Raw genomic sequence first — 23,778 nt, 5'->3', positions numbered from 1 at the left:
CCTGCAACACGTTCCAAAAAAGTTGTGAACTGTATTAAAAATATCATAACTAGGTGATGGAAGCACAGGTCGTAACTGCAACAACTGGAAAAACCTAGTCCTTTATGATCAAGGACAGATGAAAGTTGACAACCAGTAAATAATCTGTTTGGTTTTCTTTGATATTTCCAAAACAATCTCCAAATATTGTTGCTTATATGGCTAAAAGGAGCAGCCCGGATATTACTGATGATGATGACTACGTGTGCTCCACTCCACTGGGGGCACTGTTTCACTAAATCCACACACATTATTGGTTATGGCCCTGAAGAAGAACTACAGATACAGTGCTGTAAACTGTTATTTCTGACCTTCCGGGTCTGTGTACCTTTCAATATATATATATTTGTTTCCAATCCTGTAATAGGTAAACTATCAAGGTAAGACACAAAATAAAACCATAAAATAAGACACAAAGTATCGGCCACTTTGTCACTTGATTGTGGGAAAGAAAGAATGTTTTCCTTTTGGATTGTGAGTAGAGTTTTGTCTAAAATAGAGTTGACTTTCTGTTCTTAACTTTAAAACTTAAAAGTCTATCTTCCTCGCAGTCCTGCATCATGGGGCATACTGCTGTGAAATATCCAAAATTATTTTCAGAGTATGGTCCGAAATTCATCCGCCTGTCCAACATCTCTCTGCACAGGGAATGTGGGCAGAATCAAGTCTAAATGAATTGGCAGATTAGGAATCGACTCCCAAAGAATCGATTCTTTGAGAGTTTTGTGTCTTAGACAATGATTCGGAGTGTGAACCCGCTGTAAACAGTGGATTAACCATGACTCTTTCCTGACTCTATCCACTGAACTGCGGCTCTTGTGCTGTGCTGGTTAAAACAGACAGCAGATCTGTGAGTATCCTGGGGTTTCTGGGGATTAGACGTAGGCTAATGTCATGGTTGGGGTTAAAGTTATGGTTATAGTTAGGGTCAAGGATATGGTTGGGGATAGTGATATTTCTATGAGCAGAGTTGTTATTTGTATGGTTATGCTATGGTTATGTTTTAAATTATGCGCATGGTTAGGTATAAGGCTGGGGTTATGATTATTTTTTAAAGGTTTAAAGCTGATTATTTACACTGGGTAGCGCTTAGAAATTTGCAGACACATCCTTAAAGTGCAAATACATTTCGTACACATTGTACAAATCCTGTTTGAGTCAAATATATACAAATTCACCTTAAGCTCAGGCTGGTATTTCACACTTAACAGCGCATAACACCTTCAGAAGGTTCAGGGAATCTGGGGAAATCTGAGTGTGAAGGTCAAGGAGAAAAATACATCAGTGAAGACCTTGTACAGAGGCACAGCTGAAGACTGTATAACAGAGGAATGGCAAAAAAAAACACTTTTTGAAAGTGGAAAACTGGTGCTGTCTGATTCTTACAGATTATTAAGTGTGATAAAGGCAAAGATGATGTTTTTCAGGACTGTGCTGCACACGAAACTGGGCAGTGATTATGTAGAATATCTACTTGTTTCTGCGGATGACACCACTGGCCTAGGCCTCATCCTCTAGACAGCAAAGTTCGTAACTAGTACCACTACCACTTTCTGTTGTGACTGGCATTTCCGACTCTGTCCTGATGCTGTCCTTGCAGTTGGGGGTTGTATGAAATAACAACGCTGCTGCCTCCAAACCGACTTGGCCTGTAACTTTCGTCTGACAGCTGGTGGATTGAAGAGCAGCCGGCTGGCCATTACAGTGAAGCGGCTACTGCGTAACACATTACTCTCCTCTGTCTCGACTCACTTCTGGGAAGAGGAAATGTAGAATTCTATACATAAATGCTCTGTAGCGTGATTCGCAGCAAGATCGGGGTCCGCTCAGAGCTAGGTGAGTTCACATATCAGGCACAAAGAGTATGCTCAATGATTTCTGCAATAATGTGAGCTTTTAGATAATGTGGATTTCTCCTAAATGCCCGGCAAAATGGTCATTAGCATGGACATAAGTGGTTTCACCCTTTTAGCTCGGGGAGAAGGGAAAAAAATCAATCAGGGGAAGTGAGCCTAAATCTATATCGTTATGGGTTTTATATTCTCCACAAACTAGTCATCAATCTGACACAGGACTAATGCTCCTGCAATGGCTTGCACAAAAACGAGAGGAAGGAGTATGCAGTGCACACAAGGAAACACACACACATACAGAAGAAATCCAGCATTCAGAACCTCAAGGCCATTTTTTTTATATCTTGAAAACATTAGAAATACATGAGTTGTAACAGGCTGATCGATGACGCTGATCAATAGGGTCGTTAACGCGCCTCTCATTTACATGCGAACCGTCTAAATACGAAGCCGACATAATTAATTGGATTTCTTAATGCTATTACTGCCATTTTAATCAATCCGCATTTTGATCGCCGTAATTCTTTAAGTCATAGTGTGAGCATGCTCAGATCTGACCTTGAATATATTCCATTCTAAACAACAGCAAACTAAACTCCAGAACGCTGACCGCTAGCGATGCCCTGCCTGAGTTTGGCTGATTTCAGTGACCAGTCCAATAGCCGCGGAGAAGACTCCATGATCTACAACAAAAGCCTGAATACACTACTCAACTACCTTGTTTTTACACTCATTGTCCTTTGGATCAGCTCCACTGACCATACAGAAGCACACTGTAGTTCTACAATTACAGACTGTAGTATGCGCTCTGCATACTTTGCTGACCCACCCACAAAGCAGGTAGCCTATTATGCGGTTGATTTATCATTGTCAGCACATCTATGTATAAGTGGATCAGACACAGCAAGTGCTTCTAGAGTTTTTGAACCTCATTGTCACTGCCGGACTGAGAATATCCAACCAGCAGGGACCCGTGTCCACCGATGAAGGACTAGAGAACGACCAACAAAACCTGTGCAGCATCAGATGAGCTACTGTCTCTGACTTTCCATCTACAAGGTGGATCTTCAATGTACATGTGTCTAACAGAGTGGACATTGAATGGACTCAAAGTCCAGCAGCACTTGCTGTGTCTGATCCAGTACCTTTGGAATGACTTGGAATGTTGTTTCTGATCCAGAACTATCTTCAGACAAGCCCTGACCTCCTAAATGTTAATGTGGCTGAATGCCATCAATTCCCCCAGAACACTAGAAAGCTAATTTAACTTGCAACGAGGAAAGTGGGGCCAAACTGCCACTGAATACCCCTTATTTCATTGGATGCACAAGTGTGCTGTGGATAGATTCAAACATGATGCGCTATTAACGTCAGAAAAGCATGGCCAAAGTCCGAATAACAAATTGAACGATGGGCCCATCACGATCCCCGGCTCTCTGCTTCAATTTCTCCAGCATTTTTCATCTCCTGGAGAAAGCAGTGTGTGTGCGGCCTATTTTCCTCGCATATGCATATTTCCAACTCGCAGACAGTTTATATCCTGCCTTTATTTATTTATTATATTTGGAGGGGGAAAAAAAATCTCAGCACAGATTGCATGCTGACTCAGTGCACGCTCCCGTTTCTCAACCTGCATCCCGGAGGAAACTGGCAGACGAACAGCAGCGTGGACCTGGGACAACCTTGATGGGGGCTCTGGAGGAGGGTTGGTGTGGGGATTAACAGATAAACACACAGTAAACACTGGGGGGGAAGAGGAAATAGCTAACCTTAACCCACCATGGAGAGGCTTGGGCTTTTTTAAAAAGGCCTCCGCAGCCCTTGAATATAAAATAACGCAAAGCAGGGGAGGCCTGTTGGCTCAGCAGGACACACTATTATTACTACGTTTTATTTTTTTTGCTTTATGCACAAAAACAGTTCTCAAAAAAATAAAAGATTATTTAAATAATGTTACTCCACCCACGGAAAAGAAAAAAAAGAAAAAACACCTCGGAAAATCTCCATCCCAAACACACAGTCGGGGGAAAACAATAAAGATAAATGCTATGATTACAGAACACTAACAGAGAGGAAGTTGTTTTAAACATTGGCGGAGTGCAGCGAAGGTAGGGTAAGATACTCGTCTGCTTGTCAACACTGATAATTGGCTTCCTCGCGACGGACGGAAAAATGCGTGAGTGTTTTTGCTGCTTCTCACGTCGCAATCTCCTCCACGTCTCTGCATCTCGCACTTTGAAATTAGACCCAGATCATAGTCATCACAGATGCTTTGAAACGCTGCAACTATTTTATAAGTGCATTATGTTATTATAATCAGAGGTAGGCAGTGACTAGTTACAAACAGAGAATACCGTTTCCCCTGCTGCACAGCACAGTGAGAGTGAGGTTTATACCCTTCTGGTGGACTCTTGGTATTGGGCGTGGTGACTTTGGGTGGGTGGGTGGGTGGGGGGGGGGGGTTATTATATAGGCAGTGGTTTTCAGTAAGAATGATACCAACAGGGCGGCACGGTGGCCTGGAGGTTGTGGGTTCGATTCCCGCTCCGGGTGACTGTCTGTGAGGAGTGTGGTGTGTTCTCCCTGTGTCTGCGTGGGTTTCCTCCGGGTGACTGTCTGTGAGGAGTGTGGTGTTCTCCCTGTGTCTGCATGGGTTTCCTCCGGGTGACTGTCTGTGAGGAGTGTGGTGTGTTCTCCCTGTGTCTGCGTGGGTTTCCTCCGGGTGACTGTCTGTGAGGAGTGTGGTGTGTTCTCCCTGTGTCTGTGTGGGTTTAAGCGACCCACACGCTTACAGATAATGAATGGATGAATGTTTTATACTCAAACAAATTTAATATCATGTACTAATACTAAAACAGTACACGTAATGTTAACCAACAATTTAGAAACTAAACTCATATACTGTACCACAAGAAAGACAGATCTTTATTATCATTCATTTTATTTTCAGGTGGAAGCACCTAGAACATACTGCCACCTCAACCAACAAGTACCGGTCATAAAGAGTTTTTTTGACAACATTAGTGACCTCTGGCCTGGTTGAATTTATTGTGGTATATTAGTCCGTAAGAAGTGCGTAAGAACATCGGTTGTTCACTGGATTTACAGTGCATTATGGGTAATAATCTAGTGTGCTATAAATAGAATCAAATCGCTCACTAAGAATTTGGACAACACTACAAAATGGCCGACACAGCCCTGCAGTCATACCTCATTAACTCTTCAACCCCTCTGTTGTGTTACCAGGTTCTTAGCCTTGGTCTTGTCTTCTTCTTGTTTAGATAGCCTCTTGACCCATGCGTTGTTTTCTGTTGTTTGATCACGCGTTTGCCTACATTGCCTCTGTCGGTCGGTGTTCTGACCCCTGACTGTTTTGACCTCCAGTGTTTGCAAGCTCCTATTAAGGCTACTCTGCCTCTACATGCATCTCGCCACCATGCTTAACTCATTGTTATTACACTGAAACTAATCCCATCAGCTCTGATGGTTTCTCGCCCGGTTTTGTCTGCGTTTCCGAGTTTGAAACAGTGGCGGAGTGCAGCAGAGAAAACGTAAAACATCCGTCTGCTTGTCAACACTTATAATTGGCTTCCTAGGAATAAAAAAAAAAAAATAGAGGAAATAAAGAAATAACAAGCCTCTTTTTCCACTGTTACGACAGTTCCTTGGCCCCAGTCTCCACATCCTCCAGGTCTCTCTGGGTCTTTGTGCTTTAAAATCAGAGTCTGGATGATAGTAATCTAAGTTGCTTAGTGATTTGCAAAACTTTCTTCTATAAGTACATTATAATCACTTAGCATTATTTTAAATATAGCTCCTGAATGGCGGCTCTGTGACGAGGATAATTACTTTCTGTAATGCTCCGTGGGCTGAGCCGTGATTTAACGCTCCTGCCTTCTATATTTACTCCCTGTGGTGGCCACAGCTGAACAAAGCTACATAATGTTTTTCCATCTGTTTCTCTGGCTCTTACTCTCCAGCATCCATACATCCATCTATCCACACTTCCATCCATCCATCCGCCTCCTATGGGCTGCTATAAGAAGGTGGTAAAAAGTCGACGGAAGAATAGAAAGAAACTGTGCCAGAGGAAAGAAAGAGGAATGAAAAAAGAGTAAAGACTTAACAGGGAGAGCCCCCTCAACCACCGCCCCCCCTTTGAACCCCATCACTATTATTTTAAAGTCGTAGATATATCAATTTCTGAAGAACTTCAGCATCAACCCAACATGTTGCTGACCACAGTGGGTCCGAACGTTTCTGAGTGTATGATGTAAAAAGTGGGGGATCCAGGGGGAGAGGATGAAGGCCTCTACTTACTCTGCATGCAGAGTCCATCTGTACAGTTCTTGGACTGGAGCACCATGCCCTCGCAGTCTTTCCCTCCGTTTTTTGGGGCCGGAGCACCGCACTCCCTCCTCCTCCAGTGGGTGCACTCTGTTCCACATGTCGACCATTTGCTCCACTCTGTCCACAAACCGTCCACTGGAAATACATCAAAAAGCACAACAATGATACACCCATGACCCATCAGTCAAAGTATTAAATCCTTATTGTTGCTACACTGTTCTTTGTAGTTCTACAATTACAGACTTTCATACATGTGTTGCTCTGGTGGTAGTGTGGTGGCGTGTCACTGCTGAGGTTTTTAAACCCTAAGTATCACTGCTGGTCCACTAGCCAAACACATCCATCTGACTGCGTCCTGGGTCCACTGATGAAGGACTAGAGGATGACCGACATGAACCATGCAGTGACAGATGAGCTGCTATCTCTGTCTTTACATCTACAAGGTGGACCAGCAAGGCATGTCTAATAGAGTGGAGAGTGAGTGGACACTGAGGGGTTAAAAACTCCAGTAACACTGCTGTGTCTGATCCACTCCTGTCAGCTTTCAGATCTTGTACTATTATTAATAAAAATGATGTAACACAGTGGTAAACAATAGGTTCAAGCAGCACATTTGTAATGAAATATACATTAAAAACAACACAGTTCAAAGGGGAAAAGTACAAATATAAATGTGTAATTAAACAGAATTTATTAATCACTATTTTCTGATATTACTAGTGTTTAATTTACCTATTTTGGGATTCAGGTTTGTACAATAGACACTGTTTCAGCTGGTGAGGTTGTGGACTTGTTCCCACCACTTTTTAAAATGGCTGACTTTATCTGCACCATTTTTTTTCATGGGCTGTAATAAACACGGGATATAAACTTGCTGTAGATTGTTTGGGAAATAGGCAAATGTTAATTTATGTCCTGTGTGAACGCTTAGAAAATAGTATATGTGTTTGCTGCTTTTGCTAATCACTGTAAGGCTGGCTTTGCTAATTACATTTCTCTTTCCCTTCTTCCTTATGTTTTTAGTCTTATTTTGCAATTATTATTATTATAAGTGTGCGTCGTGGTTCGGAACTTCAGCTTTTTTCGGCGGGGCTCACTGCTGTGGAACAGTAGGTTTAGAAGTGCGTATTACACCGGCACTAATAAGCTCTTGCCCTGAAACTAGAGGATGACAAAGACTTCTTCTGATCCCTGTCTGTGGCTGGGAAAGTGGACCAGAAAAAGCCACATGTCCAAACTTTTTTTTTTTCTTTTTTTTTTGAAAAGGTCATGTGTAAAATTGTAGGCTATGCCTCTATTATGACATTTTTCAAAGCAGTTACACTTATGGTTCATTTACACAGCAATCATAAAATATCATAAAAAGTGATTAATCACATCAATCTGAAGTAGTTTCCTGTTCAGAATATGGCCAATTTGTTTTAGTCAGTGGACAAAGACTGTTGCATCAGGAGGTGTTTATTACAACCAGAGCAGAGCCCTGAGCAGTTAACTTCAGCATTTTATGGTTTTATGGTTCCTTAGAGAAAATAATTCTTCATTTCTGCCATTACAACACACTGAAATACTGACAGACACAACCTACTGCTGTTTACTCCTACATACAGTTACACGACAGATACATTTAGAGATATTCTGAATTACCTCCACCGTTACTGTCTACAGTGAGCTCTGTGTAGTATGAATGTATTTTTTTTATTATCCAAACACTGACATAAAATTAAATGAGCAGAAAAAAAATGCCCTTTACACAGACAATGTCTGGTTCCTTAAGGCGGAGGTGTCTGATAGCTTAAGCAGAGAATCTCTAGCTACAGTTCACCTGTACGGATGGCTCACAGGGACAAACTACTAAAATGTTTTAGCAGCATTCATTTTGACACTTCTTACAATAACATATTTAGCAGTATTAGCACATGAGGATGTGATATGATGAATACATTTCAGTCAAGTCCAGTCAATGAGACAAGCTTCAGAAATAGTGGGACAATACCTGGACACAATGGGTTGCAAGCCAGTTTCTGGATGGCCTGACCCTCACATATGGCTCCTCCGTTGAGGGGGGCAGGGTTTGTACAGCTGCGAGTCCTCTTCTGGAAACCCCTCCCACAGCGACTGTTACAAGCTGACCACTCGGTCCACGTCGACCAGCCTCCGTTCACTGTTGTGGCAGAAAACAAGAAGCAGAAGTTATTTTTTTCTTGCTGTCTCTCTCTCTCTCTTTTTCTTACTTTTATGAAGTTGGAAATGCTTGAGGGGGGGATCAAAGAGTCATTTGAACTAAGCCTGAGCCATGATCCATTTGCTATTCGTTATGCATCTTTTTCTTTGATGGGAACCGAGAGGGAGGCCAGTTTGTTTTTCCATTGCGGTGGCTATTTTTCACACAAATGCTGAGACAATGGCAAAATCCCTCCCTCCCACCCGCTTCCCTCCTGCCTTTCCCTCAGTGCCTGCTCTCGATGACAGAGCACAAGTCTAGAGGCTGGGGCTGGGAAAGAGATTGTGGCTTTGGGGCATCTTATGGGCTTCTTCTCCTTTGGTTGAGCTGTGGAAGGAGCGTCTTGGAGAAAGACGAGAAAAAAGGCGGAGTTGTTTCTCGTTAAATCCTGGGGTTTCCACCCCCTCGCTCTTGCACTTTCGGTCTCACTGTCATTCTCTGTCTTTGTCTGTCTTTTTCTTTCTACCCAAGGCTCCTTCTGATGTTTCTTGTGTTGTGGCTGCGTTGGAACTTCTTTGAGTCTGATGTGTGGCACCCCCCACTGGTTCGGGGTCTAATCAGAAGATGTGGCCCTTATCTCGAGCTGAGCCACGCTCTCCCCGGACCCTCGGCAGATTCGGCCGAGTGACGCAAGTGCTCCAGGAGGACGGATTGCGATGCTTTCTGTCAGAGGATGAGCCCACTTCAAAGCTCCTTCCTCTCTGCACTGTCCTAGTGGGCCACAGTTTAGAGCTGCTTAGGAAGGCACAGAGATTGCGACCCCCTGAAAAAAAAAAAAAAAAAAATCCAAGCTGGATTTTTCCACAGCTTTTCCCCCGATTGCTTCACTAGGCCTCACTTAAGCCACACATGGTGAAACCCATGACCCCCCCCCCTACCCCCCACCCCCGACTAACCCCCTTCCCCTTTCCGTGATGTTGTTTTTTTTCTCCCTTTTCCTAGCAATAACAAAGAAAAGGCATAATGGTAATGGAGAGGAGACGACTTAAAATAATGGGGCTGTGCTAATCCCTGAGCTTTCAGGGCCACACGAGTGATTTAAAGCTCAGCTCAGGCCTCAGACAGGAAGTGGACGGCGAGGGAGCGAGGTGAAACTTGACCCCGGTGACATCATCGGCTCCTGCGGACAGCAGTGGATAAGAGAATGGGATTGAAGGGATTTTCGCAGGCAAATTCCTGAAGGACAAAAACCTGATACATTATGAAAATAACCGAGCAAGATTATCATTATGAAAATGGTAAATAATAATGTTCACCCCCACCTCAATTCACCCCAAAAATTGGGGCTAGTAGGGGCCTAGGAAACACAATTAAACAAATACAAATAAATACTCAAAAATCTATGAAAAATTGTGTTCAACTAATGTACATTTAACCTACTATTAAACCTATTTATAGCTTGTTTTTAATGTTATAAATCTGGGATTGAAATGATCCCACAGGAGTAGGGACCTCATATGTTGTTTGCTGCGGTCGGTTTAAGCTACGTTCGCATTACAAGCCTCATTAATTAATTCAGATTTTTCTGTTCAGATCAGATTTGGCTGTCTTGATTATTCACATTCATAAATGCAAGGGTCCCATTGGTAGATTTTAGCACATTGCCCGGGTAACCTTGACAACTGGACACTTTAGTAGCCCATGTTTACATCGTGTTTAGATTGACTGGACAGCAAACACCTCATCCACTGTACATGATTAGGATGGCTTGTTTCACCAAGAGATGGGCTGAATCCCAATTGTAGTGCACCATCTATGTCATAACAGAACATATATTAGATATTGGATTTTTTTAAAAATGGTTCACATCTGTTGAACTAAAACAGAGCCTGGTGTGGTGTGGTTTGGGTGAAGGAATCTTAATTTTATAATCAGTGAAGTGCACTTTGTAGGGAATATGGAGGTCTCTCTTTGTTTACCCTCTTCACAACAAAGCTCCAATGGAGACCACAACTGTGATTACAATGAATAAATGAATGAATGAATCATAGCTACGTTTTTACATTCTTATCAATGACTGGGGGATTTGTACAACGGCGTCCCTGTGATTGGGATCAACGTTGATCAAAGTGACCACAGAAACAGAGCCTCCACCAGCGTAACCTCCAGCAGCCACCCATGCTTTCCTCTGAGACCTCCCATCCAAGTACTGGCCAGGCCCTAACCTGCAGAGCTTAGCTGTTATTTGCATTGTACAAGAAGCCTTCAAAGGGAATGTGAGAGATGTCTGACAGACAGCTGTGAGGTTTCACACATGCTGACGATACGGGTTTACACTGAAGTTATCAAAAGCACATTCTGCTTGAATCTGTTAAACTCCACTGAAGATTCGTGTTCGGTTGTGGCTTGTGCTCTGTTAGAACGTAGGGGGCTGCCTCTTTTCTTCAGTGGAGTAAAGGTCAGGCAGTTTTTCTTCATGTGCGTGAGACCTAGCCAGAAGGTCATCCATTACAGTTTTCCTTTCCTGTTGACTCTTAAATGTAGGCTTGTTGATTTATTTGTTTATTTACAGAACTACCAGCTCCTGCTGTTTTTTTCTCAGTGGTCCCCGTCGGTTGCTGTGTAATTTCCGCTGCTGTCACTGCCATGCGTCTACAAAAACAAGGGAAATTATGTACTTGCTCAACTTGCGATGTATGTTCATTTTAAAGAGCACAAATTCTCCCTTTTCCCTCAATGAAAAGTCTGTGGTCAAAATACCCCAGGGGTCAAACTCCACAGCAGCGTTCACCCCGTCTTAACAGTCCTGGTCAGAACGACCGGTTCCGGCGCCTGTTCCTTTAAATGATAATGAGCCACTCTTCACCTCAGCCTGAGCGCACAACGTTTTTTAGCTGATTTTGCGCAATCCCTTCATTTTCCATTCTCGTTTTTGCTGTTTTTACTCTGTACTCTTATTTCTCATAACAGCACATACCCAACTCTGCCCACTAACGTACATCAAAGAAGTTCATCCAATGAAGTTTAGGAGGCAGTCCTGAGTGGTCTAACTCACTCCCTCTTTTTGGATAGAAAATGAAATGGCGGGGTTGCACCCAGTTGCTGCTGTCTCTCAAAAGCAGCGAGGTATTCTCTTTCCTCCTGTTTGCAACAGGGGCAGTTCCACCAGACTGATCTCATCAGCCTCTTTCACTCCCGACCAATTGCGAGGAAGCGTCTCTTCCGTTCGCCTTATTCTGGCACGGTCCGGGTCATTTTTCTGCCCACGTGCTCGACCAGGGAGCAATTCCATAGAGTCCTGAGATGAGGGGAAGCAGTCGATTTATTACTGGGGAGGGAGAGAAAAAAATAACGGGTTGGAGGGCTTTAAGCAAGGCCTGGGATTTGATGTGAAGAAAAAAACATGATGGCAGCAGGTGGGAGGCTTTAGCTTGTTGGGTATAGCTTCGTTTTCTTCCTGTCGAGAGACTTCTTTTTCCTGTTTTTCCCTCCCTTTTCTTTCTTTTTTTCCTGGTACAGTAGGGTTGTAGTGCTTTGACTTCCCAGCACATCAGCCCTCTCAGCGCTAAAGAAATTTGAAAAAAAAGCTGGGTCATGTTTTTCCAAGGATTTCCCTCGTGTTGCTCCTTCAAGACTTTGAGAATTGTCTGAGATTGCGGCAGGGGGTCCCTCCTTAAAGTGGCTCCAGCTTGTCAGCACATCTAGCACCTCTTTAGAAGAAAACCTCTTTCAGCTCTGGGGAGCTCTGAGGCGAGAGCTGACTTGAATAAGACTGGAATAAGCCTCACGAAAGAGACAGACTAAGGTTAGGAGAGAGCGGCCGCTACCAAAACAGCACAGCGAGTCACTGAGTAACGAGCAGCGCAGGACTCTATCCAAGCCTCTAATCAGATGCTGGCAGGCTTGGCAGTGGAGATCAGGCCACTGCCTCCAACATCTTCATATCAAAGATAATAAGGAGTGGATGAAGGGATCAGCAAAGATAACAGTTTCTCCTTGATGACGAATCAGATGGCAATGAGGGATAAGTGCGTAGCGGCAGATCGGGCCTGGGATCTTTAGAAATTCTAGACGTTACTTGTCTTTCAGTTGCTGGACTTGGGTATATTTACTCACAGTAGATCGCTAATGAAGAAGCTCAGAAATGAACTAGAATTCCCAAATTCCCAGTATGAAATCTCAACTGCAGTGCCCCATAGGTCAGATTTCCCACTCGGAAAGTCAGGAGGCCCTCACCATCTACGAGTTCAGAATACAAGATGGCTGCCCACACATCAGCAGTGTGAAAAGCAGTAGTCGTATACAATTTATTAGTGCTTTTATCCATCTGTGTCTCATTAAGTCAGCTGTACACAGCTGGACAATAATTCAATATCAATATTTATTGCGATATAAAATGTTTCAATAACAATGACATGATTATTAAACACATTTTTTTAATATTTCAATATATGTAATTTACAACATCTGTCACTAACTGACAGTCATTACAGGGCACTGTCGTCAGTTCGCCACACTCAGTTTAAAACATTAATATTTACAAAGCCAATAGGTTTATTCTTGATGGTGATGTTTTTCATTGGATATAATACAGTCCATATCAATATCAGAATTATATTGTATCGTCCCAAATTAAGAAATATACCGTGATCCACGCTGGTGGAACGAGCTTCCAAGCACTATCAGAGCAACAGAAACCCTCTCTGCATTCAAGAAATCATTGAAAACCCAGCTCTTCCGAGAGTATCTTTTGCACTGAATGTCTTTCTTTAATGCACTAATTACTTCCTGGCATATTGCACTTAATGTAAGGTATTTTGTATAATTTGTGCTGTAGTTCGAATGTTAGCTCCTCTTTTGTAAGTCGCTTTGGATAAAAGCGTCTGCCAAATGCATAAATGTAAATGCATAAATGTAAAATATTATAAATTTTGGTCGTATTGTCTAGCCCTACTTACAGAAAAAGGGTACGGTACAGGTCGCTAAAGGTACAAATGGTGTAAATACATCATTAAAAGGTACAACAGTGGTTTTAAAGTCGAGTTGTGTTCCCTAAAGGTGCATTACATACTCTTATCCAGAAGGAGATTATGGAACTGTGTAAAAACAAAAACAAAACAGGAGTTCCTGGAGTCCTGAAGATGAAATCTGCATATTAAATCAACTTTAAAACCTACAATTATAATACCACCGCATTGACAGCTTTTCTGAGAGTGTATGTGGAAGTGTATCCATGGAGTTCGAATGCATAAAATATCACATAATGCACAGTTATCAACTGGTATTGCTAACAATGCTAACAGGGGATGAGCTAACAATGATAAACTAGGGCATAGGGCGTAAATAGAATGCCTCATTAGCTTTCCTATTGGCTAACTAGCGTAATCCAGTATTTACACACACTGAAAACCACTCCCACAACTGAGCTTGAGACATTCCTTCATTCGTTTTCTGTAACTGCTTCATCCTGATCAGGGACACTGTGGGTCCGGAGCCTACCTGGACTCATAAGGCGCAAAGTAGGAACACACCCAGGACACGGGGCAAAATCATTGCATGGTACTCACTCACACACTCACACCTGTGGAAATAATTCATTTGGTTCCATAAAACCAATAATATAAATACCTAACCCCAGTGTTATGGAAACATGAAGTGCATGAATGGTCAACATTACCGTAGACTATGACCGTAGCGGTGGTACTTCTCCTCTTGGCCACGATGTTCTTGGCGACGCAGGTGTAGTTGGCGGTGTCGGATAGCCGAGCCTGTTTGATGATCAGGTTGTGGTCGATGGTGATGTAGAAGTTGCGGTCATCTGCAGGGTCAATGATTTCTTCATTCTTTAGCCACTCCACCTGCAAACATCAAATGACCATAAGGTTCTTAGTCATAGCTAGCTGCTGCTGATAGGAAACGGACACAATGGACATATGTGCAATGATGTAACAGCTCTTACTCTTTGAGCGAGGTCAGATACTGATGCTGGATGATTAGTTCTGGATCACAAGGGGTATGAAGCCCTCCAGCACTGGGCTGTGGAGTACTGGACCTCCATTCTCTGGAGTGATTCATCCAGTGCCTTCGGGACAAGTTGGAATGGCCTTTGTGATCCAGAACTAATCATCTACCATCCGTAACTGACCTAGTGTAAAGCCTTCTTACAAGAGGAGAGGCCATTACTGCAGCAAGATGGGGACTAAATCCTTATGGAGACCCCTGATTACGGGCGAGAGAGTGTCCTCTTGTATACTACCAGCATATCACATTAAGCCAATCTGCCGTAAATCAAAGGAAAATGGTTAAAGGCACTCCTCATGCTTCCCGCTCACATTTCAATAAAGCAGAATAACGCCGGCTGTGTTTATGTCTGCGACGTTCCATAAATGGTCAATACCTATCATGTTCTCCCAGAACAAAGTCGTTCGGCTCTGTCAGACACACTGAGAAAGAAATACGCTGTTATTCTTGGAGCTCCAGGCCTCCGTGACCTCTCCTTATGAGTTTCCTATTTCCCAATGATGCCGATATATTGGACCTGGGGTCATATCTGGAGAAGGTGTAACTGTTTGGACGCTTTATTTGACCATAAATCAGCCTGATTTCTTCCTGCTCGGCTCAGGGGAGGCAGAGTCACAGACTGTGGTCAGTCGATACCGCAGCAGTTGCCGCTGTGCGCATCTAGAGATGGTTAGAGATTTTTGGCAGGCTGCTAACATACGTCTGAGGGTCCAGATGTCTGAGGTGTTTAAAAGGAGAGGCAGAGTGGGGTGCAAACTGTGGATGGACTATTACAGGTCACGGCTGGCTCTCAACAGCACTGTGCTTTAGAGAGCTGAGGGTGGTGGGGAACTGTAAAAGCTTTCAGACAGTACAATGCATTTTTATTTTTGAAGGAACGAGGCAGAGAAAGTGGGGAGGAATCGGGGGGGGTGTGGGGGGGGGGTATTGCGATTCAGCCGAGCAAGGTCGTCACAGCGTGCTGACAGTTTAATAAGAATGTTTTTACAGACTTATAAAACCAGCGTAAACACCTCAAAAACACAACGCCGGGGCTTCTGCGGGACATTTTAGCTCCACTCTATGTCTCAAGGATTTTCCAAAGACAACACAGAGGAGAACAAACATGCTTAGCACTACAAATGTCCCACACTAAGCTCAAAGCTGGATTCTTGTCAGGAAAATAAAATGGAAATAAAAGTGGAACAGAAAAAAAGGTCAGAAATAGTGGGCGAACATACGTCCTCTTTTCACCGAACATGTCCTTTTTTTTTTTAAGACTTAAATCGCTGTCAATTCTTGCCCTAAGCCCTACATTGTTCCTTGAAGTGTGCACTTAGACAATGTCTGATGACATCACTGAAGGGTTCTAGGGTTTGGAGAATCGAGGACTGAACTGGGACACACTTCACATGGCTTAAATACCATTCCGTGTGGTTTTCAGCCGAGTTGGGTTCAATTTTACAGTGTTTTAAGTTTAAAGATGTTAAGGTAATTGCTCATTCATCATCATGCCTTTTCTTTCTTTGTGAAGGAGTTTCCGTGACCCATAAGCTTTTATGCTTTATATTTTACAAAACTGAAAACCATGTCCTCTGTCCCTATAACACCGGACTTATCAGACAGTTACTGACTGCACAGCTTTTGTTTAACTTTAACATTACACAAAAACAGGTGAAATCTTCAGATTATTAAAGCCAGAACAGAGAGAGTGAGGAACGAGGCAGTGAGTTAATTATATTATATACAGCACCCTTTTATCAGTCAGACCTTTATATGAAATGAAAGTATTTCTACATAAATGTGATGCTTGCTTTGAATAAAAGCTCCAGGGGCCTGGAGGTTGTGGGTTCGATTCCTGCTCTGGGCGACTGTCTGTGAGGAGTGTGGTGTGTTCTCCCTGTGTCTGCGTGGGTTTCCTCAGGGTGACTGTCTGTGAGGAGTGTTGTGTGTTCTCCCTGTGTCTGCGTGGGTTGCCTCCGGGTGACTGTCTGTGAGGAGTGTGGTGTGTTCTCCCTGTGTCTGCGTGGGTTTCCTCCGGGTGACTGTCTGTGAGGAGTGTTGTGTGTTCTCCCTGTGTCTGGGTGGGTTGCCTCCGGGTGACTGTCTGTGAGGAGTGTGGTGTGTTCTCCCTGTGTCTGCGTGGGTTTCCTCCGGGTGACTGTCTGTGAGGAGTGTTGTGTGTTCTCCCTGTGTCTGTGTGGGTTGCCTCCGGGTGACTGTCTGTGAGGAGTGTTGTGTGTTCTCCCTGTGTCTGCGTGGGTTGCCTCCGGGTGACTGTCTGTGAGGAGTGTTGTGTGTTCTCCCTGTGTCTGCGTGGGTTTCCTCCGGGTGACTGTCTGTGAGGAGTGTGGTGTGTTCTCCATGTGTCTGTGTGGGTTTCCTCCGGGTGACTGTCTGTGAGGAGTTTGGTGTGTTCTCCATGTGTCTGTGTGGGTTTCCTCCGGGTGACTGTCTGTGAGGAGTGTGGTGTGTTCTCTCTGTGTCTGCGTGGGTTTCCTCCGGGTGACTGTCTGTGAGGAGTGTGGTGTGTTCTCCCTGTGTCTGTGTGGGTGCATGTAGGTTTCTGTCATGATCAGGAGTTTTCTGGTGTAAACTAGTTGCTATAATTTCAGTACAGTGCTTCAGTTTTGTAGTTTGGTATGAGCAGAAAATAACAGGCTTTCTGTAATAATGAACTGCCAGGAAGTGACAAGCTAAATTAATTTTATAGTTTGTTTAATTATATTGTGGTTTATTGAGTATTTGAATCGAAATGAATAATATCCTCTTATTTGTTATTTAGCATATTTTTAAGTGCTAAGTTTCAACAATATAGTTGCACATTTATGAACCCCCCCCCCCCCCGAGCCCCAAGTCTTGCCCCAAGCGTCCTCTTTCTTGAAAATCAAAATACGGTCGCCCTAACTGAGATGGACAAAACTAGAAAGGACTCATGCTAACCCTCCTTCTGGGAATAGCGCTGATGTTTGAGTAAACAGTGCAGGGAAGAGGGAAGGCAAGGCAAGATTAAATGCGTGATTGAACGGGAAGAAACGCTGAGTCGACAGCGGTGAGTCGGCTTTTAAGACGCTGTACTATTCGCGTGGAAAGACAATGGGTGCGGCACGCGTCCACCAGCAGCTGTCTGTCTCTTCTGGCTTAGTGCTGGCCTTGCTGGATTCAGCCAGACACTAAAAATACCATTCCGCTTGATGGCTTCCTACAGTCATTAAAGGGATCGGCTTATGATAAGAGCAAACTACTGCATATGATCTGCAATTTTCAATTTTATGGCTTCCCATTATTGTTTATAAATATTTAATAAAGCCATGTGTGTGTGTGTGTGTGTGTGTGTGTGGTCCGCGGTTAGCTGGGTGTGTTCTGAAGGGCTTTCCGATGGAGAAGCCTGGTCACTCAGTAGGTCATGTGACCCTGTTGTAATCTAAAATATCATACTCAGTCCTGAATTCCCTTGATAGCGAACTGGACACCATGCCCTACAGGGTCCTCCATTGCTGCGTAAGGCTCTCAGGGCTCCGCATTTACTGACCGTGCAGACTCAGAGGCGTTAGGGCATGATAATGTGCCCAAGCACAGATTCGGTGTTGCTTTATACGAGGCCAAAGGTTTTCCGAGATTTGAGCAGCCACCCATTCCACTGAAATGATGGGGAGTAATAGGGGCTATTGGTCTCCTCAGATGTTAGAACATTCCTGAGAGAATATGTTTGCATTCAGTCATAGGGGTCATGCTGATGCTGAAGGATTAGTTCTCGATAACAACTCATCCACACGACTCATCCTTAAGGTGGACCCAGGGGGTATAGCCATGTAGCTTACACTTATAAATATGTGGATACATCACATGTTCAGTGTATTTGGACATCAATTTGGGAATACAGAGCCTACCAACCCACACACAGAGAAACAAGACCACCCAGCCGTGTTGCTGTGGGAAAATATGGTGCTAAGGCACCAACATAGAATTGTCCCGTCCCCTCATCCCAGTGTTAGAGCATAAAGACGAGCAAAACATACGCAATAAAGTGCCCTTCGCTCCTCACTGCTGTGCACTTGGGGTCAGGGAGAACAGCGAGCGACTCTTTATCATTTAAAGGGACAGGTGCTGAAACCAGTCATTCTCAACAGGGCTGTTCACACAGGGGGAGAACACTGCCGTGGTGTTTGATCCTCGTGGTATTTGGACCACAGCACGCCACAGTCCTTTAATTAAAACTTGTGGAAAAGGGAATGAATGTTTATATCACTCCTACATCGGCCTGTTGTTGTTGTTAACCACAGTCCTTTCAAGTGTCCACAGCTACAGACGACGCCCATAACACATCCCAGTGTTAACACATCATCGCATCGGCCACCGTTCGGTTCTTGGGTTTAGTTCAAAGTGGACGCGTATGCGCTGACCTGGCTTTATATTAATGCAACATCAAACCTCACAGTACTACAGCGCAATCAACATAATGGCACTGCGGAGCGGGGGCAGTCGGGAAAAAGAAAGAAAGTAAAATCAATGAGGATTACACACAAATCCAGCAGGCACGAGGCAGGCTGAAGTGATTATATGCATCACTCAATTTTCGAAAGCAAACAGACCAACAACAAATAGTCCGGCTAGGTAAGGGCTGCACGTGTGTGTGTGTGTGTGAGCTTCGCAGCTGCTGGCATGCTCAAACACGTGTTTATGCGAGGATGCGTGTGGGCGTTGTGCAAGGTTGCATCTAAACACCGGAATATTTAGGTCTTAGAAATGTGTGTTTGTTTAAGCATACGGACCTAAATAAAGAATTGAAATGCATCTGAGTGCAGGTGCGTGTGGGGACTTTAGAGTGTGTGTGGGTTTCTGTGGCATTTGTGTACCTGTGTGTGTGTGTGTGTGTGTGTATCCCTGCTTATCGTAGCTGGGTGATTCAAGGCTGTTGATTGGAGCAGACATTCCCCTGCTGGGTTGGTGATCCTGTTATTTTTTGCTGCTGCTCCCAGTGGAGCAGCAAGTCTGGCATCAACTCAAAGTTCAGAGATATCACCCACCCCTCCCCAGCCCACACACACACACACACACACACACACACTTTAAGCACATACGCTCAAAATTTGCCGGGTGCCAAGCACAAATCAGCCGCCACTAACAAGAAGTGATGGACTTAACGGTGAGATCAAGGGGGCCACAAGAACCTGAGCAAGGGGGCGGGACGTCCAGCAGCCGGCAGAAACCCGAGCCAAGCCCATATTGGGTTCCTTACAGTTGTTTCCCTTCTCGAGGTTCATTCAGAGATGAGAGGTTCCAAAACACAAGGCTATAGACAGGTACGCTCTCAGAAACAGAGCGAGCACACTACCCAGCTGCCCTGGTGAAGGCTTCCTTAAGCCACTCAGGTGTGTCGAGACCTAAACACCTCATAACCCAGGGCCTGAGGTTAAAAGTCAAGTGCTGTAGAGTAGGGGTGCTTCATTAAAGAAAGAGAAGGAAAGAAGCACTTTTTGGCATGTGTGAAAGGGATGGAGGGAGGAGGCCCGCTGATACATTATCTCCTCCTTCGCAGAGTCTGCGGAAAGACGAGGGAACCGACAGCTTCTCTCCAGAGTACGGTGAGTATTAGACTGTCATACGCCTCACTTTGCCTGCGTGCAATAAATCTGACTTCATTTTCTATCTGTCTTTCTCTATTTCTCCTCTCTGCTAATAGGAGACGTCACAGCGGCAGGTAAATGACACGTATTTGCAGAAAGCAGTTCTCACAGACCACTGTTGTCACATTATGCCCACGTTAGGAATTCTGGGTCTAAAGTGGCTTTCCGGAAATGGCCACTATATTGTCGTGTGGTGCACAAAACAACTCGGAACATACGTTTTGTCGTAGAGATTATTCTTTTGAATATCACTGTGGAAGTCATTAAGGAGTCAGAACAGGACTCTTGTTACATGCTGATGCTATCAATACTGAGTCCAGAGCCTACCTGGAATCACTGGGCGCAAGGCAGGAATACACCCTGGAGGGGGCGCCAGTCCTTTGCAGGGTGACACACACTCACACATTCACTCACACCTACAGACATGTCTAAGCCAATCCACCTACCAACATGTGTTTTGGGTCTGTGGGAAGAAACCGGAGCACCCAGAGGAAACCCACGCAGACACAGGGAGAACACACCACACTCCTCACAGACAGTCACCCGGAGGAAACCCACGCAGACACAGGGAGAACATACCACACTCCTCACAGACAGTCACTCGGAGGAAACCCACGCAGACACAGTGAGAACACACCACACTCCTCACAGACAGTCACCCGGAGGAAACCCACGCAGACACAGGGAGAACACACCACACTCCTCACAGACAGTTACCCGGAGCGGGACTCGACCCACAACCTCCAGGTCCCTGCAGCTGTGTGACTGCGACACTAACCTGCTGCTCCACCGTGCTGCCCTTATTCTATTATTATACTAATAAAAATATTCACCTTTCCTTCTGGAGAAGAGACTGTAGTGTATCTTCTAGGAAAACAACTGGATTTTTAAACACTGTTGTACCTTAAAATATAAATTTACACTGTTTGTACCTTTAGTGACTAATAATGTACCTCTAACGTACCTTTATTTTTGAGAGTGTATTTACGCCACTCAACTCTACTCTGCTTTTTTTGCTGTTCCATTAGACGAACCTAGCACCTGGTACCGAGAAGCAGGAACTTCATTAGTGGTTCCAAGTGAGCCAATAGGGAGTATACCATGACGTGGAAACGTTGCAGAATGCTGATTGGCCGGAGAGACTCAATCAAATCAAAATGCAGACATCCTGCACAAACTCGCAAAAGCTATACATTTCCAAGGTAGAGTATTGATCATTAAATTATAATTGTAAAATTACGAGGTGGTCTTCTGAAGAGGGTCAAGATTTTCTTGTATCGGTGGCCGATGAACAAAATCCAGCAAGAGCCATGTTTTGTTTTGTTTTTTTTTCGGCAGAACTTGAGTGGTCTGAGCTAATATTAGTGGAGCGAGTGAGCTATGAACAGGTGCCATGACGTGGTGGAAAACCATGGGAAGACTGGACCTGCCTTTGTGGAGGGAACATGGAAATTGTAACATTTACATGTCAACTTTCTCACATAGCAACACACCCATGTGTATTCATGTCCGCACACACACACACACACACACACACACACACACACACACAAACACAAGTGCCAATATCCCCTCTGCTATGCACTGATGTGTGTGAAGAAAAGTGTCTATTCTTTTCTATCATGTTTTATTATGCCCTCGTTCTTTTTACTTCTCACTTTCTCTCCCCCCCCCCCCCCTTTCCCTCCCACATAGACGATGCTCTGCACTCGTTACTGCCTGATTGTCACCGAGACATTCATAGCCGTAATTGGCACATTTCTTGTCATTAATGGAGAGGAAATTGCCACATGTCAGCTGTCATAAAAAAGTGGAATTTTTACCCTCCTGCAAAAGCATGGAGAATAGAGAACGAGAGAGAGGTCACATTGTAAACAGAGTCGGATGGAGGATTGCACGTCTTGCCTGTTGTGCTTCCAAAACCTGCAGGACAGAGGGCAGCAGTCGTAGCCTAATATTTACGCAGGAAATGAAAACAAATGGCCATTACTCAAAGAATGAGAAACATCAGAAGCCAGTGATTAGATTCTGGTTGCATTGAGGGAGGCTGACATCAGTTCCTTTGGAGCAGCTGGGTGTGTGTGTGTGTGTGTGCCATGTGACAGTCAGCAGTCGCCGTGTGATTGAGTGCATCTCGCAGACGAAGGCAAACCGACATTAATATCTAATGAAGCTCTGCAATTGCTTTAAATGGCAGGGGCATTTAAATAATCTTTAGGCTGATCAGAACAGGAAGGGAGCCTGCAGGGAAGATCTAGCAATAAGCCCCCCCCCACTCCCACCAGCCCAACACCCTGACTGTGCTTAGCCTCCAGGCCCAGGCCGTCAGTCTCCTTCCCTCCCTCCCTCCTCCATGAGGGCCATGAAACAGACCATAGCAAAGTCTCCTCCAGGGTTTGACTTATGGCTGGGAAAAGTACATCAAATAACACAACAGCAATCTCGCCGGCCTGTGATTTTGGGTGTAATGGGGTGGTAAGATCCAGCCATGCTTTTAAGATGAAAGGGCCTCACCAAAAAACAACGCAGCGAAATGAAAATGTTTCTGCTCCAATCTGCTCCAGCTTTAATCGACTCCATATTGTTCAGATGTGAAGACTGAGGGAGGGGGGGGGGGGGGGGGGCGATGAATGCAAACGCTCCGCGGGCTCAACAACGCACCATAATTTCAACCCCATTTCTCCTGCTTCTTTTCTGAATAATTCACAGAAGTTGAACACGGTTTACAGGGACAGCCCAAGGAAAATCAAAACAATCCGGGCACAACGAAATCAGGATGAAACCAAGGAAAATAAAAAAATAAATCCATAGATCTGTGGAGAATCAGTTCCTATGCAGAGGACGTTCTATATTAAGAAACGTTAGGAGTCTTGTCCAAGGATATTTATTATCTGTTCGCGAATCACCCCATGTACGTCTGAACAGAGGCCTGGGGGGTTACTCACACTCAGTAAGTATCCTTGGAGACCATTCCTGGCATCTCTTGATGTGGCGTGGGGTGCTTACCTGGCCACTGAACCCAACCACGTTCTTCAGAATGGAAGGTAGGGTTGTTAAAGACGACTCCTGACATTCCCTAACGTGGCGTGGTGTGTTTACCTGGTTGAGAAATTGCTCTTCAGCAGCAGTGTCATGGACAGCCAGAAGAGGAAGGGCAGAAAAGACGTCCATGTAAACGGGGTCCTACTTTCCTGCGAAGGTTAAGCAATCTGAGAAAATGTGCTTGGGTGTAATCAGACAGGCAGAGCCCACAGTTGGTCTATGAATGCCAGGACACAGTAGGATGAAAAACTCTCTCCCTCTCTCACACACACACACACACACATTGTGAGACTGTGAGTGGGAGAGCGAGAGAGGTGATTAATAGGTGTTGTTAGAGCTGGGCATGAGAGGCGCTCTCTCTAGGCTGGCTGTTGGGGAAAGAGACAGAGGAGAAGCCATAAGCCCTCTCTGGATGGCCCGTGCACAGATGTCCTAATTAACACTGAAGGTCGAGCAGACTGCTGAGGTGTGCTGAGGCAGCCCCACCTCGCATGCCTCTCGTCTGCTTTTTATCCCACCAGCCCCCACTTCTCATTTCCACCTTTTCTGCCATTTCTTTCCACCATCCTGTTCTTCAGAGAGTAGCCACGCCTGTCGCTAACGTGTCACGGAGCTGTCACTCTGCTGTTCTGCTCGACTTGGCAGAGAACTGACTGGACTCGCGATCGAACGCGTCCATGACAGTGGCTCCCGAGCCTGGTCCTGC

At 44.7% G+C, this 23,778-nt stretch overlaps 1 protein-coding gene across 1 annotated transcript in view; it reads right to left on the bottom strand.

The window, feature by feature from the left end:
- The window catches only part of unc5cb (unc-5 netrin receptor Cb), a 195,301-nt gene that overhangs the window by 48,547 nt on the left and 122,976 nt on the right, over positions 1–23,778 (bottom strand). Inside the window, exons 5-7 of the mRNA XM_066651109.1 lie at positions 14,081–14,261; positions 8,236–8,403; positions 6,213–6,377 (exon numbers count right to left, since the gene is read on the bottom strand). Of these exons, the coding sequence (XP_066507206.1) occupies positions 6,213–6,377; positions 8,236–8,403; positions 14,081–14,261 (514 nt within the window). The remainder of the gene's footprint in view (positions 1–6,212; positions 6,378–8,235; positions 8,404–14,080; positions 14,262–23,778) is intronic.

Source organism: Hoplias malabaricus, chromosome 18 (assembly GCF_029633855.1).
Source record: "Hoplias malabaricus isolate fHopMal1 chromosome 18, fHopMal1.hap1, whole genome shotgun sequence".
Lineage (NCBI taxonomy): Eukaryota > Metazoa > Chordata > Actinopteri > Characiformes > Erythrinidae > Hoplias > Hoplias malabaricus.
Note: the sequence above shows the minus strand (reverse complement) of the source record. Positions and strands in the feature narration are given on the sequence as shown.